Raw genomic sequence first — 17,245 nt, 5'->3', positions numbered from 1 at the left:
TTTGTCTTTGTTTGTTCCTGTACCAAGTCAAGCTATCTGGACCATGTGTTGTTCATCGGTGTTTGTATTTGTTTGTTCCTGTACAAAGTCAAGCAATCTGGACCATGTGTTGTTCATTGATGTTTGTATTTGTTTGTTCCTGTACCAAGTCAAGCTATCTGGACCATGTGTTGTTCATCGGTGTTTGTCTTTGTTTGTTCCTGTATCAAGTCAAGCTATCAGGACCATGTGTTGTTCATCGGTGTTTGTATTTGTTTGTTCCTTTACCAAGTCAAGCTATCAGGACCATGTGTTGTTCATTGTTGTTTGTATTTGTTTGTTCCTGTACCAAGTCAAGCTATCTGGAACATGTGTTGTTCATTGATGTTTGTCTTTGTTTGTTCCTGTACCATAGTTTGTTCCTGTACCATGTCAAGCTATCAGGACCATGTGTTGTTCATTGTTGTTTGTCTTTGTTTGTTCCTGTACCAAATCAAGCTATCAGAACCATGTGTTGTTCATTGTTGTTTGTCTTTGTTTGTTCCTGTACCAAGTCAAGCTATCAGGACCATGTGTTGTTCATTGATGTTTGTCTTTGTTTGTTCCTGTACCATAGTTTGTTCTTAGGTTGTTCCTGTATCATGTCAAGCTATCAGGACCATGTGTTGTTCATTGTTGTTTGTCTTTGTTTGTTCCTGTACCAAATCAAGCTATCAGAACCATGTGTTGTTCTTTGTTGTTTGTCTTTGTTTGTTCCCGTACCAAGTCAAGCTATCAGGACCATGTGTTGTTCATTGTTGTTTGTATTTGTTTGTTCCTATACCATGGTTTGTTCTTAGGTTGTTCCTGTACCATGTCAAGCTATCAGGACCATGTGTTGTTCATTGATGTTTGTCTTTGTTTGTTCCTGTACCAAGTCAAGCTATCTGGACCATGTGTTGTTCATTGTTGTTTGTCTTTGTTTGTTCCTGTACCAAGTCAAGCTATCTGGACCATGTGTTGTTCATTGTTGTTTGTCTTTGTTTGTTCCTGTACCAAGTCAAGCTATCTGGACCATGTGTTGTTCATTGTTGTTTGTCTTTGTTTGTTCCTGTACCAAGTCAAGCTATCTGGACCATGTGTTGTTCATTGTTGTTTGTCTTTGTTTGTTCCTGTACCAAGTCAAGCTATCTGGACCATGTGTTGTTCATTGTTGGTTGTCTTTTTGTTCTTGTACCAAGGCAAGCTATCAGGACCATGTGTTGTTCATTGTTGTTTGTATTTGTTTGTTCCTGTACCAAGTCAAGCTATCAAGACCATGTGTTGTTCATTGTTGTTTGATTTTGTTTGTTCCTGTACCAAGTCAAGCTATCTGGACCATGTGTTGTTCATTGTTGTTTGTCTTTGTTTGTTCCTGTACCAAGTCAAGCTATCAGGACCATGTGTTGTTCACTGTTGTTTGTATTTGTTTGTTCCTGTACCAAGTCAAGCTATCTGGACCATGTATTGTTCATTGTTGGTTGTCTGTTTGTTCCTGTACCAAGGCAAGCTATCAGGACCATGTGTTGTTCACTGTTGTTTGTATTTGTTTGTTCCTGTACCAAGTCAAGCTATCTGGACCATGTGTTGTTCATTGTTGTTTGTATTTGTTTGTTCCTGTACCATGTCAAGCTATCAGGACCATGTGTTGTTCATTGTTGTTTGTATTTGTTTGTTCCTGTACCAAGTCAAGCTATATGGACCATGTGTTGTTCATTGTTGTTTGTCTTTGTTTGTTTCTGTACCAAGTCAAGCTATCAGGACCATGTGTTGTTCATTGTTGGTTGTATCTGTTTGTTCCTGTACCAAGTCAAGCTATCAGGACCATGTATTGTTCATTGTTGGTTGTCTGTTTGTTCCTGTACCAAGTCAAGCTATCTGGACCATGTGTTGTTCATTGTTGGTTGTATTTGTTTGTTCCTGTACCAAGTCAAGCTATCAGGACCATGTGTTGTTCACTGTAGTTTGTATTTGTTTGTTCCTGTACCAAGTCAAGCTATATGGACCATGTGTTGTTCATCGGTGTTTGTATTTGTTTGTTCCTGTACCAAGTCAAGCTATCTGGACCATGTGTTGTTCATTGTTGGTTGTCTGTTTGTTCCTGTACCAAGTCAAGCTATCTGGACCATGTGTTGTTCATTGTTGTTTGTATTTGTTTGTTCCTGTACCATGTCAAGCTATCAGGACTATGTGTTGTTCATTGATGTTTGTATTTGTTTGTTCCTGTACCAAGCCAAGCTATCTGGACCATGTGTTGTTCATTGTTGTTTGTCTTTGTTTGTTCCTGTACCAAGTCAAGCTATCAGGACCATGTGTTGTTCACTGTTGTTTGTATTTGTTTGTTCTTTACCAAGTCAAGCTATCTGGACCATGTGTTGTTCATCGGTGTTTGTATTTGTTTGTTCCTGTACCAAGTCAAGCTATCTGGACCATGTGTTGTTCACTGTTGTTTGTATTTGTTTGTTCCTGTACCAAGTCAAGCTATATGGACCATGTGTTGTTCATCGGTGTTTGTATTTGTTTGTTCCTGTACCAAGTCAAGCTATCTGGACCATGTGTTGTTCACTGTTGTTTGTATTTGTTTGTTCCTGTACCAAGTTAAGCTATATGGACCATGTGTTGTTCATTGTTGTTTGTATTTGTTTGTTCCAGCACCAAGTCAAGCTATCAGGACCATGTGTTGTTCATTGTTGTTTGTATTTGTTTGTTCCTGTACCAAGTCAAGCTATCTGGACCATGTGTTGTTCATTGTTGGTTGTCTGTTTGTTCCTGTACCAAGTCAAGCTATCTGGACCATGTGTTGTTCATTGTTGGTTGTCTGTTTGTTCCTGTACCAAGGCAAGCGATCTGAACAATGTGGCCTTCTTTGCTTTTTGACTTTTATTTCGGAGGAGTCGGATAGCGGTGGTTTGTTATACTGTCCAACATTTTGGTGAATCATGTTGTCCTTTTCATGTATTTAACAAAGTATGTTCATACTTCTATTTAAATACTTTTCACACCAAAAGACACGCGAACATTTGATGAGTATTCCAACTACTAATAATCAGAAACTTTATGATATTTGGCCGTGTAGGTGAATTGAAGGCATGTTGTCCAATATACACAAAAAAGAGGAGGAAAACCACAAATGCCAATACAACTGCAAACTAAATATCATTTCTTTGCCATTGGTGGTTCTTAAATTGACCTAATCATAAACCTCAACAAATTGTTGATGCAGACACCTCAACCAGCACATCTAAGTCTGGCTTCAGCAATTTCCCTGAGGCCCACAAAAATGGGAATGAAAATGTTGGGAACTTTAACAACTCTGACAGTATAGTAAGATCAGGTAGATCAATAGATCATGACTTGCTGAAGAAAAAAGGGAACAGATAAGCCTATACATAATCCCCAAACCCTAAAGTGGTTTTACAAGAAACAGGGCTTCTCCTTAATAGTTTAGACAGTTCCATTAATGAAGACAAGTTTACACAAGCTGATATGTCTCGCCTTCTTTACTAACCATTGATTTTATGTTAATAATCCTATATATAAAGCTAAACGTAAAAAATTGGTCACGGCCAAATAAAACATGCCAGACTGACATGAACATTGTAAATATTTTCATCCATCAAATATAGTAGATCTATGACATGCATTATTAGAAAAATAGACAAAAAACACCAAAAAACTAAACTTTAACCTCTGAACCATGGAATGAGATCAAGGTCAGATGACACATACCAGTTGGACATGTATACCTAACAATCATTCCATACATCAAATCTAATAGACCTATTGCTTATAGATTGATTACTGACCACGAAAACTTAACTTTGTTCATTGGTTCATGAAATAAGGTTGAGTTCAAGTGTAAACTGTCTGACGGGTAGAGGACCTTGCAAGGTAAGCACATACCACATATAGTTATCCTATTACTCATAACAAGAGAAACCAGATGCTCCACAGGGCGCAGCTTTATACAACCGCAGAGCTTGAACCCTGAATGGTGGGGGCAAGTATGGACACAACATTCAAGCTGGATTCAGCTCTAAATTTGGATTGTGATTAAATAGTTGACACAGCATAGGTTTTTGACACAGAATGAATGTGGTCTAATAAACTTAAAAATTTTGTTTTGCCTTTGAGCAATTCACTATGCTGTTGAATATTAATCCTCTCAAAAAAATGTTTGAAGAAATTTTCTTTTTATTTATGAAGTCTGAAATGAGAAAAATTTACCCCCCCCCAATTTTTTTTTTCACATCCCTCTTTCCATTATTTCAAAACTGATCTCAATTCAAATTTCTAATGGAGTTTGCAACAATAACTACTCATTTAAATACATCATAAAATATTAAAATGTAAAAAAAAAGTGCTTGTTATCAATGAATGGTAAAGTTTGTATTAATTTATCAGTTGGTAGTAAAAGTGATTATACATTGTATATTGTATAAAACAATGATTTAAGTTGATTCAACTACTATTCTGGATAAAGAAAGATAACTTCAATTGAAAATTTCTTGCTATTGTGCAATTAGATATTTCTTGCTATTGTGCAATACTGTGCAATTGAAAATACTTGCTATTGTACAATACTGTGCAATTGAAGATTTCTTGCATTTCTATGCATTTAATAATACAAAATTTAACTGGTGCAGTAAATTTTAATGATCACTAAATTCAGAAAACCAGTAGAAGAGCAAAGTAAAATATCAAAATTATCTCAGTAGCTGGTTAGTTAATGTCACCATCAGAATAATACTGAAATCATTGATCAATTTTCCTTAAAACACAAGCTCCTCTCGTCCCCGATATAAAATTTTCATCTGACAGATAAATTTTACTGGCCCAAGAATTGTGCGTGTGTGCATAATACCACAATTATTTGCATATACATGTATAAGCTTTGAATAGTTTATGAATAATTGTGAGTGCAGTACAATGAGGTCCATCTAAAGTAAAGCTTACACTTTTTCCTTATAAAATAAACATTAATTTGCACTGTAAGCATTATAAAGACTGAAAATAATGACAAGTCTGATAGTAAAATATGATTTATTTTTTTATCTAGCCAGGAGTACACTGCATCAGATGTGTAAACCAACACAAATGTTCATATCTTAGTTTTCAATGGTTTTGACATGTATACACAACACCAATTACAACATTTTATCCTCACTACTTGAAACAATATAAGCAGTTAAGGGTTTGAGAAGAACCATTTCTGAAAAATAGTGTTGATAAAATTTTGAAGCTGGTATTAAATAACCTGTTGTTTCAGGGGTAAAAGTTGGATTCAGCTCATTTATTTTTCACTTCTAAGTCTTGCCTTGTGATTTTGACATTGTATAAATATTGACTTAGAAGTATGTTGATCTGCAAATGCAATGGAATGCAAAATATCAAAGATATACTCTTGAATCAGAAAAAATATTTGATAAGTTATGAAAGTTATGAAGCATAACAAATGTTGCAGAAATTGTATAATCTCCAATAGCAAGCTGATATGTAAGCAACAGAATACCATATAATAATGGTATGTCATAAAAATTTGCAAACATATGCAGTAATAAGATTGAGAATGAAAATGATGAATGTGTCAAAGAGACAAGAACCCGACCAAAGAGCAGAAAACAGACGAAGGCCACCAATGGGTCTTCAATACAGCAAAAAAATCCTGCACCACATTAAAAGTCTGAAGTGACAAGAGCTAAGATGAAAGGTTTTATCCCATGCCCTGTACACTATTGAGATACCTACTACCTAGAAGCTAATGCATCTGTTGATAAAATAGTCAGTAATTAACATAAGTATTCATTCTAAAAAAGAATTAATCAAAAAACTTAAAGGAGGTGTTGATTGTATTGCTGAAAAACTTGTAGCTAGAAAAATAATACTGTAATTTCAGAACTTAGTGTGTGCATTTATTATTATAATTTTGTTATTTTAGATCAAAAAGTGATTAAATTTTTCCGATATTAAGAAAAACACTGTTTTATTCATATAGAAAATTTCAAAATGTGAGTTTAAAATTTAGTTTATTGCTATTATTACCCTGTCGCATTTTTTGCAGTAATTTCTGAATTTACAGTTATGAAGTCCTGGTTTGACAACATTTATCACAGACTGAAACCAAGAAAAAGTGTATACACCCTTTGTTCGCAACAAACTAAGGGATTTTTACAACCTCTTAATATTAAAATGAATTAGTTAAAATCCATAGATTGACTCAATCTTACATAAAATAAATAAACTCCTTTGTCTTTTGATAGGTACTGACACCTTGTAGACCATATTGATATTTTAAATTTAATTCAGAAGTTTTCACTCATTAATACATTTATTTATCTTGTGTAAATATCCACCTCATAATATTTTATGTTTATGAATCATCGCATTTATTTAAAATAATATAATTCTTTTTCTAAGTACAAAAATAAAGATATAATATGCTTCTACATACAGTTAAATAAGCATATGTATACAACAAATAATGTATTAAAAGGTTAATGTTTAAAGGGAGGTAATAGCACTATCACAGATTAACAAACAGACATTAAAGGTATAGGTCACCAAAAGAAAATGTTTACCAAAAGCACTAACTATAGTTTAGAAATAAAAAAATATTATTTTTATTTATCCTTACAGACATCAATGACTTCTTTCACAGGATAAACTATGAATTTAGAAAAACTTAAATTACTCTTTTCAGTTATTGTCAATTCAGAAATTAATGTGTACATTTATTATTGAAAATCACTTGATTATTGGTATAGAACTGGGACTGCAAAGATTTTGTGAAGGAAGATCACAACAACAAAAAAATGCAGGTTTACATTATTGTAAGCCTGCTACTGTCACATTTTTCACATAAAGACAACTTTCCCAGTAATTTCTGAATTAACTGTACTTCAATGTTAACATTGTTAAAGGCTGCCACAAATTTGTCAGGTTCATCTTCAGCCTTGTTTTTAGACTTCAAGTCTGAGGTTAAACTTCTTTAAATAGTAAACCACTGAAGGGGAAATTTAACATGTGAAACAAAATGGAGTATCACACACAATTAAAGATAATTTTTCCCCATTTCCCCATCTAAAACATTCAAAGATATTTTTCTTCACAAAATAATATAATTTACACAACAAATGTGTTATCAAGTAAACCAATCCAGTTGACTATGATTTTTTGGTAAAGAAGAATTATTTCCTGGATATTTCTTACAACTTTTTGAACACCAGTCAAGATTCAAGCATACTACCACAACCCAACTTAATCTTCATATGAATGTTATATATATTTTTTTCAAGTTAGAAAATCGTTAGAAAATTTGAACTTGCCATATACATTTCCTAAAAAAGTCTGTAAAGAAAACTTTTAAGGGCTACTAGTATTGAGCAACATCTGTACAATTCAACAAATACTAAAAAAAAAAGTATCACTAATTAGATATTGACAACACTTTTGTAAAAATTTACATTTGAACTTAAAAAAATATCTGTCTTGAATAAATATGTTATGAACTACAATATATACAACTTAAGAAAAACAATACTTGAATCAAAGAAATCCAAAACATATGTATATATATATGGTCAAATTATACAATTATTGCCATGATAAATTATTTATAAAAATTAATAATCTTAATATGTTTCTGCACTAAAAAATTGTGAATGGAATGAAATAAATATAAAATTCTATACCTTAACATCTAAAAATATAATTTTTCATTATCTAAAAAAATAGAAGCCTTTATTGCAAGTGATAAAAAATATATTTTACAAAGGACCATGAATGATTGCATTATGTCATTTTTACAAAATCACAGAAAAGTAGTTAACCGAAAATAATGCTGAAGAGTCCTAATTTTTATATTTTTATAGAATATAAAAGCAGAACCTGCCATATAATCATCAGTCTAAATAATTCTCACAATATGATGTTACAAACAGATGTGGTTTAAATAAACATTCTAGTTTGATACGTTTAGTAATTTTAAACAATTTTCTTTGAATGTCATTAGAGTTAAAGGGTATATACCCTTAATTATCTCCCCTTATTTGTTGATCTACACTGAATTATATTTGATTTCTGATTGTAGCTATCCGATTTACATTACAAAAAGAGGATAACAGCTTTTTAAGTAATTATCTAATCAGAATGTCAGCATCATATGAAACTTACATATTATATATACCTTGATCACATGATCAAATTAAAGGAATGTTAGAAAGCATAGTAATATGAAGACAGTAAGGAATGTTTGGTTAAATAACTATCAAAACCCTGTCATAAAAAAACATAAAATTCTGTGAAAATAATTGTGGCAATATAAATATATACAAAAACAACTTTATAATCTCAATAACAATACAATGATAAAAAATTGGGAAAACTTAATGACAAAATAATACTTAACTCTGGAATAAGACAAAATATGAATAACTGTTTACAATAAAAAGCAGAGATATTACAGATGAATTATTATTTACAATCAAAAGTTGAGAAATAGGAATGAATAACTATTTACAATCTAAAGCTGGGAAATAAAGATAAATTACTATTCAAGATGAAATATACTATAGTATTAATAGCTTGTTCATTCTATATTGGTCCATGTATTGATACAAGGTATGCTGTATTGATCCCTAGGGATGTAGGACCAATAAAGCTGACCGAGAATCAATAACAGGACAATACAGAATCAGCAAGTTTATATCACTTTTATCAAATAATCAAAACAGTTCATATGACTGGTCTGTATGGCCAGTCCCTATGACAAGAATTAGCTTCAGCTGATTCATACAGCCAGTACGTATGACAGGAAATATATTCAGCTGGTCCATATGGCAAGTCCTGTATGACAGGAAGTACACCTTGTCTGTATGGGAAAGTTTATAATTCTGGTCAAACAGCCATATTAAACTTAATTACTGTTAATCTTTTGAATTCCATACTTGTCATGCTGATTTTAGCATGTTATTTGATAATGATGTCTATACTGATGTTGATCTCATGGCGTAATCTTCATCCACAACATCTACAACATCCACTACATCAATCTATAAAAACAGAATATTATTAATATGATTATTACTCCATGTGGTGAACTAACATCTACTGTGGAATCATTTATTTTCGTGGGTATCAATTTTCATGGATTGATGAAAACTTGCATATTCATGGATATTTGATTTCGTGGTTTTGACCTTCTCTGTATACAAAGCCTCTTAAAAATATGCATTTTGTTAAATATTTGATTTTGTGGTTCACATGAACGAAACCCACGAAAATTGGTTTCCAACGAAAAATAATGAATCCACAGTATATCATCAATCATAAAAACAGAAAAACACAAATATATAAGTCCATGTCAATGATCATGTGGTGAATTAATACAATTCTGTTAAATAATGCAATGAATGTCTGTTCTATGGTCCGGTTGTTGTCTCTTTAACACATTCCCCATTTCCATTTTCAATTTTAATCGTGAAGAATTCAAAAGAGTCTCTTGAATTGACAGTCAGATTAAAACCAGCCCGCACTTGTGTTTTTTTAGACTCCCCAATTGATACCTCTGAATGCAGGATTGTCAAAAGTAAAATCACAAAAATACTGAACTCAGAGGAAAATCAATTCGGAAAGTCCATAATCACATGGCAAAATCAAATAACAAAACGCATCAAAAACGAATGGACAAGAACTGTCATATTCCTGACTTGGTACAGGCATTTTCAAATGTAGAAAATGGTGGATTGAACCTGGTTTTATAACTAGCTAAACCTCTCACTTGTATGACAGTCGCATCAAATTCCATTATATTGTCACCGATGCGTGAACAAAACAAACAGACACAATAGGTGAAAATGTCAAAAATAGGGGTACAGCAGTCAACATTGTGTAATCATCTTAATCACTATAAAAACAACAAATGTAACGAAGAAGCACAAAAAGGCATACATCAAATTAACATCCTCATTTAGATTATATTATATGATTATATTTGTCTATGTAAAATGCACCCATCAAGGAAGGAGGGTTTTGAGTACTGGTGTAAAATTGCGCGTTTGAAATTCGCACAGGTAGACATGAAATAATTTTGTCGTTCAAAGTATGACGGGATGCATAAATACAGTCACGCAAAATAGATATAACAAAAACTGACTTAACAGTTAAAGTAATAACAATAAACAATATAATAGTGTAGTTCAAAGTATGACAGGATACATAAGTACAGAGTCACGTCAAATGTATATCACAAAAAAAGTGGGTTAACAGTAAAAGTAATAATTAATATTAATAAATAAAATAATTTAGTCATTCAAAGTATGACAAGATACCTAGGTACAGAGTCACATCATAAAATAATTTTGTCGTTCAAAGTATGATGGGATACATAAGCACAGAGTTACGTCAAAATTTATATAAACTATTTCAAAACTTAAAATACTTATATGTGACAACAACACTTCAAAGAGTTTGCAATTTTATCAAACTTATTTCAACCAAGTTAAAACTACTTTAACTTACAGGCAGAACATGTCGACCAAGTGGATTAATAAGTGTAATTTTTGTACTAGTTCTGATAAATAATTGACTAGAACATCGTTACTTGTAACTTAGATTGTTGCCTGAATCTTAAAAATATGGAGTGTACCTGATCAGGAGATTCTTCTGTATTGTCTATTGCATCTGATATATGTTGATAAATATAATCTAAAGTTGGTCTGTTAGTTGGGGCCTCACTCCAACATCTCATCATCAACCGATATCTGTAAAACAATACATATGATCTTGTTAAAGAAAGCTGGGTACTCTAAAATTAAAACAATACAATTCAGATGTAATTATTTTTTTTCTTAAAAAATGATTTTTTTTTGGCTCTTTATATGTTTACTTTATCTATTATAGTTTTATTGTCAAATTAACAGAAGATAATGAATAATAAGTGCCAAGTGATTGGAAAAGCCCACATGACCCTTTGAACCAAGTGAGCTTAAAACAATGAGGTCTCATATTAAATAGTGAATGGAATTACACTAAAATAGCCATTATTAATGTCAACAGATTTGATAATTTCTTTACTTACAAGGACCTTTCACAGCAGTCTGGTTTGGGTAACAGCTCCCCTTCAGATAACTTGGATTTAACAATCCCTGCATCTTCTCCTAAACTCATCACTTCCCACAGGAACACACCAAAAGCATAACTATAACACAAAAAAAAATCATCATTTGGTTTTGAATAAATAAGACATGGCTCATGGCTAAGAAATTCTGAGACAATTGATCACCTTTCAGTTAGGTTGATAAATCATTAATTCATCAATGCAAAAAAAGGTTTACCTCAATGTTGTTCAGATTCAAACCTAGACAATATAAAACATTACATTAGTATACATGGATGGGATAACTCATTATTTTAAAGACTATAAAATGACTAGTAAGCATAATTAATAAACTACATGCATAATAAAACAGTCTGCTAAAGATAATAGAGCTCTTAGAGTTTGCATTATAAACATATTTACTACCGTTAGGTATTAAAATGAAGCATTGCATAATCAAGTGGTTTTTTTAAAGTTTGTATTAATGTCTGTGAACAAACAAAACACTTTGTGACATATAGCAAGGGTCCTTCTTAAAATGAACATTTTGATAACAGTGTAGTGATATTACTTTTAATTGATATGATGCACCATGTTAAGCACCCTACTGTAAAAAATGAAATAGGCCTGTTTGTTATTCTGTTTCAACTGCATCCTCAACTTTCATGATTTGAAAATTTGTGCATATTAAGACAGGAAGCCAAGAGCACTTGAATACATTAACTGCAAAGTGAAGATTGTATTTTACATCTAAAAATTCATTACTATAACAAACATGTAGTAATAAAAGGCTCTTCAATCAAATTTTGTTTGTCTGAAGTTATACCAGTATCAGTAAGCCTTTGTTAGAGTTACCTACATTTCTGATTTCGACGAGAATATACAATCCTGGATTGATTCTGCCGCCATCCATGGTAAACATTCATCTGGTAACTAGAATAGAAAATTTTGTTGTAACAGTACTCAGTTAAATCAGAAAGTAATATATGCTTAGATTATTTTCCTATTTACATAAAAAAGGTTTAGTCATTATCATAAATATCTATAATAAACTGTTATCACAGAGATATGTCTCGCCTTTTTGTAATTTTGATTATGCAAATGTTGAAATCCAAATAGCAATACTCTAACATCTTACACAAGTTATGCAAATATTCAAAGTCAATGAACCATGACTGAGTTATATGGCTAAACAATATCCATGTAAATCAAATATGCCAATGCTAATACAACTGCATACCAAATACCATTGACTTATTATAAGTTGTTCCCAAATCTAAATACAAACATTAACTTGTAAACTATGTAAAAGTTTCAAAGTCAATGAACCATGAAGTGGGGTGGGGCTATATAATCTCCATGGAATTAATACTTGCAAATGCCAATAAATTTGCATACCAAATATCATTGACTTAACATAAGCAGTTCATTTTAAACTGATCTAATCACAAACTAATACATGTAAACTAAGATAAGTTCTAAAGTCATTAGACTGGGACTGAAGGGCAAGGCCAAATATTCTCCATGGAAATGAGATGTGCCAAAGCTTATACAACTGAATACCAAAAATTAGCCCTTACACTAATGGTTCCCCTTGAACTGACCTAATCATAAACTAATACATGATAACTTACAAAAATTTTCAAAGTCAATAGACATTGACTAAGGGGGAGGAGCCAAATTATCTCCATGGAAATGAGATATGCCAATGCTTATACAACTGCATACCAAATATCATTGACCTACCACTTGTGGTTCCCCATAAACTGACCTAATCACAAACTAATACATGTAAAATAAGCAAAAGTTTCGAAGTTATTAGACCATGACTGAGGGGGCAGAGCTAAATAATCTCCATGGAAATGAGATGTGCCAATGCTTATACAAATGCATTCCAAATATGATTGACCTACCACTTGCCGTTCACCTTAAACAATACCTAATCACAAACTTATACATTGTTGACGCCGTCACCAACACCGACACACGAAAACAGCATACCTATGTCTCGCTTTTTGACTTCGTCAAGGCGAGACAAAAACTGTTGGCTGAGTAGCATCCCTGTCTACAGTTACTTATGTGAGACCTTCAGGATTTCAAATTCTTACAAAGCAATGACCCTTGATTAATGAAATAAAAATTCTGAAACACTCCTGTAAATTGAAGGTTAAGTAAACTCCTCATAGATACCAGGATTAAGTTTTGTATTTACGCCAGGCACACGTTTCGTCTGTAAAAGACTCATCAGTAACGCTCAAATCCCAAAAAGTCAAAAAGGCCAAATAAAGTACGAAAGTTTTGCCAAATACAGCTAAGGTTATCTATTCCTGAGGTAGAAAAGCCTTAGTATTTCAAAAATTCTAAATTTTGTAAACAGTTAATTTATAAATATGACCATTTTAATGATAGTTCATGTCAGCACACAAGTGCAGACTACTGGTCTGGTGATATCCTAGGGGAATTAAAACTCCACCAGCAGTGACATCGACTCAGTGGTTGTAAATAAACTCATCATAGATACCAGGATTAAGTTTTGTATTCACAATCGCTGTTTATTGAATTTTTATAGTTCTTGTATCAGGTTGTTAACCCTCTTGCTGCCGGAGGGACACATGTGTCCACGGTTCAATTTATGCAAGCTTCTCATCATCTCTGTATCTCTTTCAATTAAAAGATCGAAGATTAAACAGTGTAATGTTTTTCTTCAATGGTCCCAAATGTGACAGTCATTATGTCGTGACGTCATATATCGAATGACATCATTGTTTGGTATGTTACCTCACAGACGTCGAGCTGTCATATTTTCTGGCACATGAAATGCAACCTTCAAAAACTGTCAGCAGCAAGAGGGTTAACTGCTTTTAAAATGGTTCAGATTAACACTACAAGGAGATAACTCAGATGAATGTTTTAATCATGTTCAATTGTTAAGGAAATATTTATCAATTTTAAGCTTCTCAATGATCAAAATTAGTGTTTATTAATGAAATTTTCTAATAAAGTGTGTGGTTCAAGTTTTTTGAAATTTTTATCAAAGGGTCAATGTAAATATTTTGAAAAATGTACATTAAACTATCTCAAGAGACTAGGAAAATTATATATTTTTTTCTTAAAAAAACGACCTCGTGGGCTTTGGTCATTGTTGAAGGCCATACGGTGACCTATAGTTGTTAATTTATTTGTCATTTGGTCTCTTATTGAGAGTTGTCTCATTGGCAATCATACCACATCTTCTTTTTTATATTCAAGGCAATCCTCTATAAAGCAGATAGGAGGGAATCTGTCATTTTTTTTCATGTTTCCTGTTATATCACACTACCACACCACACCTGTATAGTATTTCTATACAAACCTTGGTGGACTGTAATTCCTCAGTTTCTGTTTCTATATTAACAGCATAAAACAAGTTTCCTATTTTACTTCTCTTATTCTCATCTAGAAATATGTTGTTTGCAGATATATATCTGTGTAGGATCTAAATGGAAATTAACATTAATATGAATTAAAAACTTTTCTTTATCCCTCAATTTATCACTGTTTAAAACTTTCATGACTTAACTTTAACTTAAACTATGACCTACCTTTAACCAAAACTTTAACCGAATGCAGAACAGAAGGTAGTCCAAATAATCATTACGTCTTGAAAGGCTATTATAACTTTTTTCATTGACGCCTTACCTACTTCGTAAGGCGTCAAAGAAAAAAAATTATAATAGCCTTTCAAGACGTCATAATTATTTGGACTAAACAGAAGGATGAATGGATGGAAAGATGCACAGACTGGACAATGTAATCATAGGCATGACAAACAAATAATATGTTATGAGTTGTGTATATGTGATCATGATTTTCTGATTGGCTACTAGTCTTTGTCTTTTTTTTGAGGATTTGTCTGCCCTATATTTTTGATTGAATCTTATTATAAAATTTTTGTGGAGACAAGAATCACAATGTTTAAGGAACTACAGTACTATTATTCTGATTATAATGCATTACACAAAGAAATAATATGTAATGGCTTGAAAAAATGGATAAATTTAAAATAAAATAAAATTCCATGAAACTTCATACATGATTTTGGCGCAAAGACCTCATGGCTAATAGTGACGTCATACAAATGAAAACTTACAAACTGAAGATTATAACATTACCTCTACGATTCAAATTTGTATAAAATCACATCAAAACAGCAATTTCGAGGTCGTGTTGTTAATTCCCGATGATATTGAAGTAATTGAACATTTCCTGATCCAACCAATTCGAAAAGGCGGGTCCCTCATTAGTTACAACTGGTCAACTGTGGATTTGATGGCAACTTTTAGCCAATGAAAAAAAAGTGCTACACAAAAAATGCATTAGAATCTCTTAATATACAACTAATTACACATACCTTTTTATATAATAAATACTCCATGCCACTAACTACCCCTATACAACATTTCAATATATCTAATTGATTTCTCTTCAGTATTGTAGATGTGTGATCTCTACACGATTCTGTCAGGTTTCTTAGGTAGGACAACATTACACCTCTACTACACAGCTCAAATACACTGAATGAATAACCTGTAGAAATAAATAAGTCAGTTAACATATAAGTTCAAGTAAACGTAATGAATAATCTGTAGAAATAAAACTTTCAGTTAACATAGGTGTAAAAAACTCAATGAATAACTTGCATAAACTACAGAGAGTTAATTTCATAAGCTGTAGCAATATCACAAATTTTCATGTGATTCTTTGACAATAAACCTGAGCTTTTGTCAGAAAAATGAAATTTGGATGCACCTTGAAATTAAATATGTGCAACTTCACCACATTCTTAATGTGCCTGTCCAAAACCAGAAACCAGCAGTTTTGTGTTTGACATACGCTTAAGTAGTTTTTCTTTTAATGTTTTTTGCTAAATGATCATCATTGTTTTTCTGTTATACTGTTGTGTTAACACTTTTTGATCAATTGCCTATTATCGCTATTTTGTGCATTTTTCCTTTGATCTTTTTTTGTGATAATTTTTCATATCATCCTACTCACTTGAGATGGAAAATTATCGCTAGAAACTAAGCAGGCATGTGGCGTTGCTAGCGAAATTGACATGAAATTGACAACATCGTCATAGGTAAAATAGCGATAAACAGATTATCGTTGATCATCTCAACGAGATTGATTTTCTTGCTTGAGCTGGACGGCAAAAGCGAGAAAGGCAATCGAGTTGAGATGACCAATGATAATCTGTTTATCGCTATTTTACCTATGACGACGTTGTCAATTTCATGTCAATTTTGCTAGCAACGCCACATGCCTGCTTAGTTTCTAGCGATAATTTTCCATCTCAAGTGAGTAGCATGATATGAAAAATTATCACAAAAAAAGATCAAATAATAGATAATTATAGGTTTCGATAGAATTATATAGGGTATGGCTTTTGCTCTTTAGCGAAGGACATAAGGCAACCTGCAATTATTTACATCCTTGTCTTACCAGTTTGATTAAATAGTGGCTTCATTTGAAATAATACAACCTTTTCTTTTTTCATATTGAGTAAGATTTTAGTAAGGATTCAATGAAGTTATTGTGAGACCAGAGACCTGCAAGGAGGAATGGATGATTGAACAGAACAGTATACATTAATATGTCAGCATTTGACAAGCACAAAAAGTTTACTAATTACATTTCAATTATAATAGTATCCATTGAAAAAATAATGGAAATGATTAAATATGAAAATAGATCATTTGTATATCAAAGTTAATATCTTTGTTGATATCACAGATCATAAAAAATAATCTATCATACCTAAATTAGTTCCGATCCCAAAAAAGAAAACAACATTTTTTTGTTTAGGTAATTCTTTCAACATTGCAGCATCTCTATAGAAATCTTCACAGTCTGTGCTGTTACTCCCTGAAAAACAATTATAAACTACCATTATAAACATTATATGCATGGGCACACCAAAAAAGGTGACAGTGGTCACTTAGTGGTAGAAGTAAAAGAAATTATACATCACATTAGAGTTCACATTTAAATTCCAAAACCATAATAACCAAATGCTAAATTTCTAGAAATTGTAAATCAGCATCAACATTGAGAAATAAAAAAAACAGTATTGTTACGAAATTACAGAGCTCCTGATTTTGTTAATTTAGTACT

At 32.2% G+C, this 17,245-nt stretch overlaps 1 protein-coding gene across 2 annotated transcripts in view; it reads right to left on the bottom strand.

The window, feature by feature from the left end:
• Positions 1–5,023: 5,023 nt before the first annotated feature.
• The window catches only part of LOC139517486 (multiple epidermal growth factor-like domains protein 10), a 40,649-nt gene continuing 28,427 nt past the window's right edge, over positions 5,024–17,245 (bottom strand). For both annotated transcript variants that reach the window (XM_071308608.1, XM_071308618.1), the window contains 7 exons: positions 16,889–16,996; positions 15,483–15,658; positions 14,445–14,567; positions 11,952–12,025; positions 11,075–11,194; positions 10,643–10,757; positions 5,024–9,047 (listed from right to left, as the gene is read on the bottom strand). In XM_071308608.1, the coding sequence (XP_071164709.1) occupies positions 8,982–9,047; positions 10,643–10,757; positions 11,075–11,194; positions 11,952–12,025; positions 14,445–14,567; positions 15,483–15,658; positions 16,889–16,996 (782 nt within the window). In that variant the 3' untranslated portion in view covers positions 5,024–8,981. The remainder of the gene's footprint in view (positions 9,048–10,642; positions 10,758–11,074; positions 11,195–11,951; positions 12,026–14,444; positions 14,568–15,482; positions 15,659–16,888; positions 16,997–17,245) is intronic.

This window comes from Mytilus edulis, chromosome 1 (assembly GCF_963676685.1).
Source record: "Mytilus edulis chromosome 1, xbMytEdul2.2, whole genome shotgun sequence".
Classification (NCBI taxonomy): Eukaryota; Metazoa; Mollusca; class Bivalvia; order Mytilida; family Mytilidae; genus Mytilus; species Mytilus edulis.
Note: the sequence above shows the minus strand (reverse complement) of the source record. Positions and strands in the feature narration are given on the sequence as shown.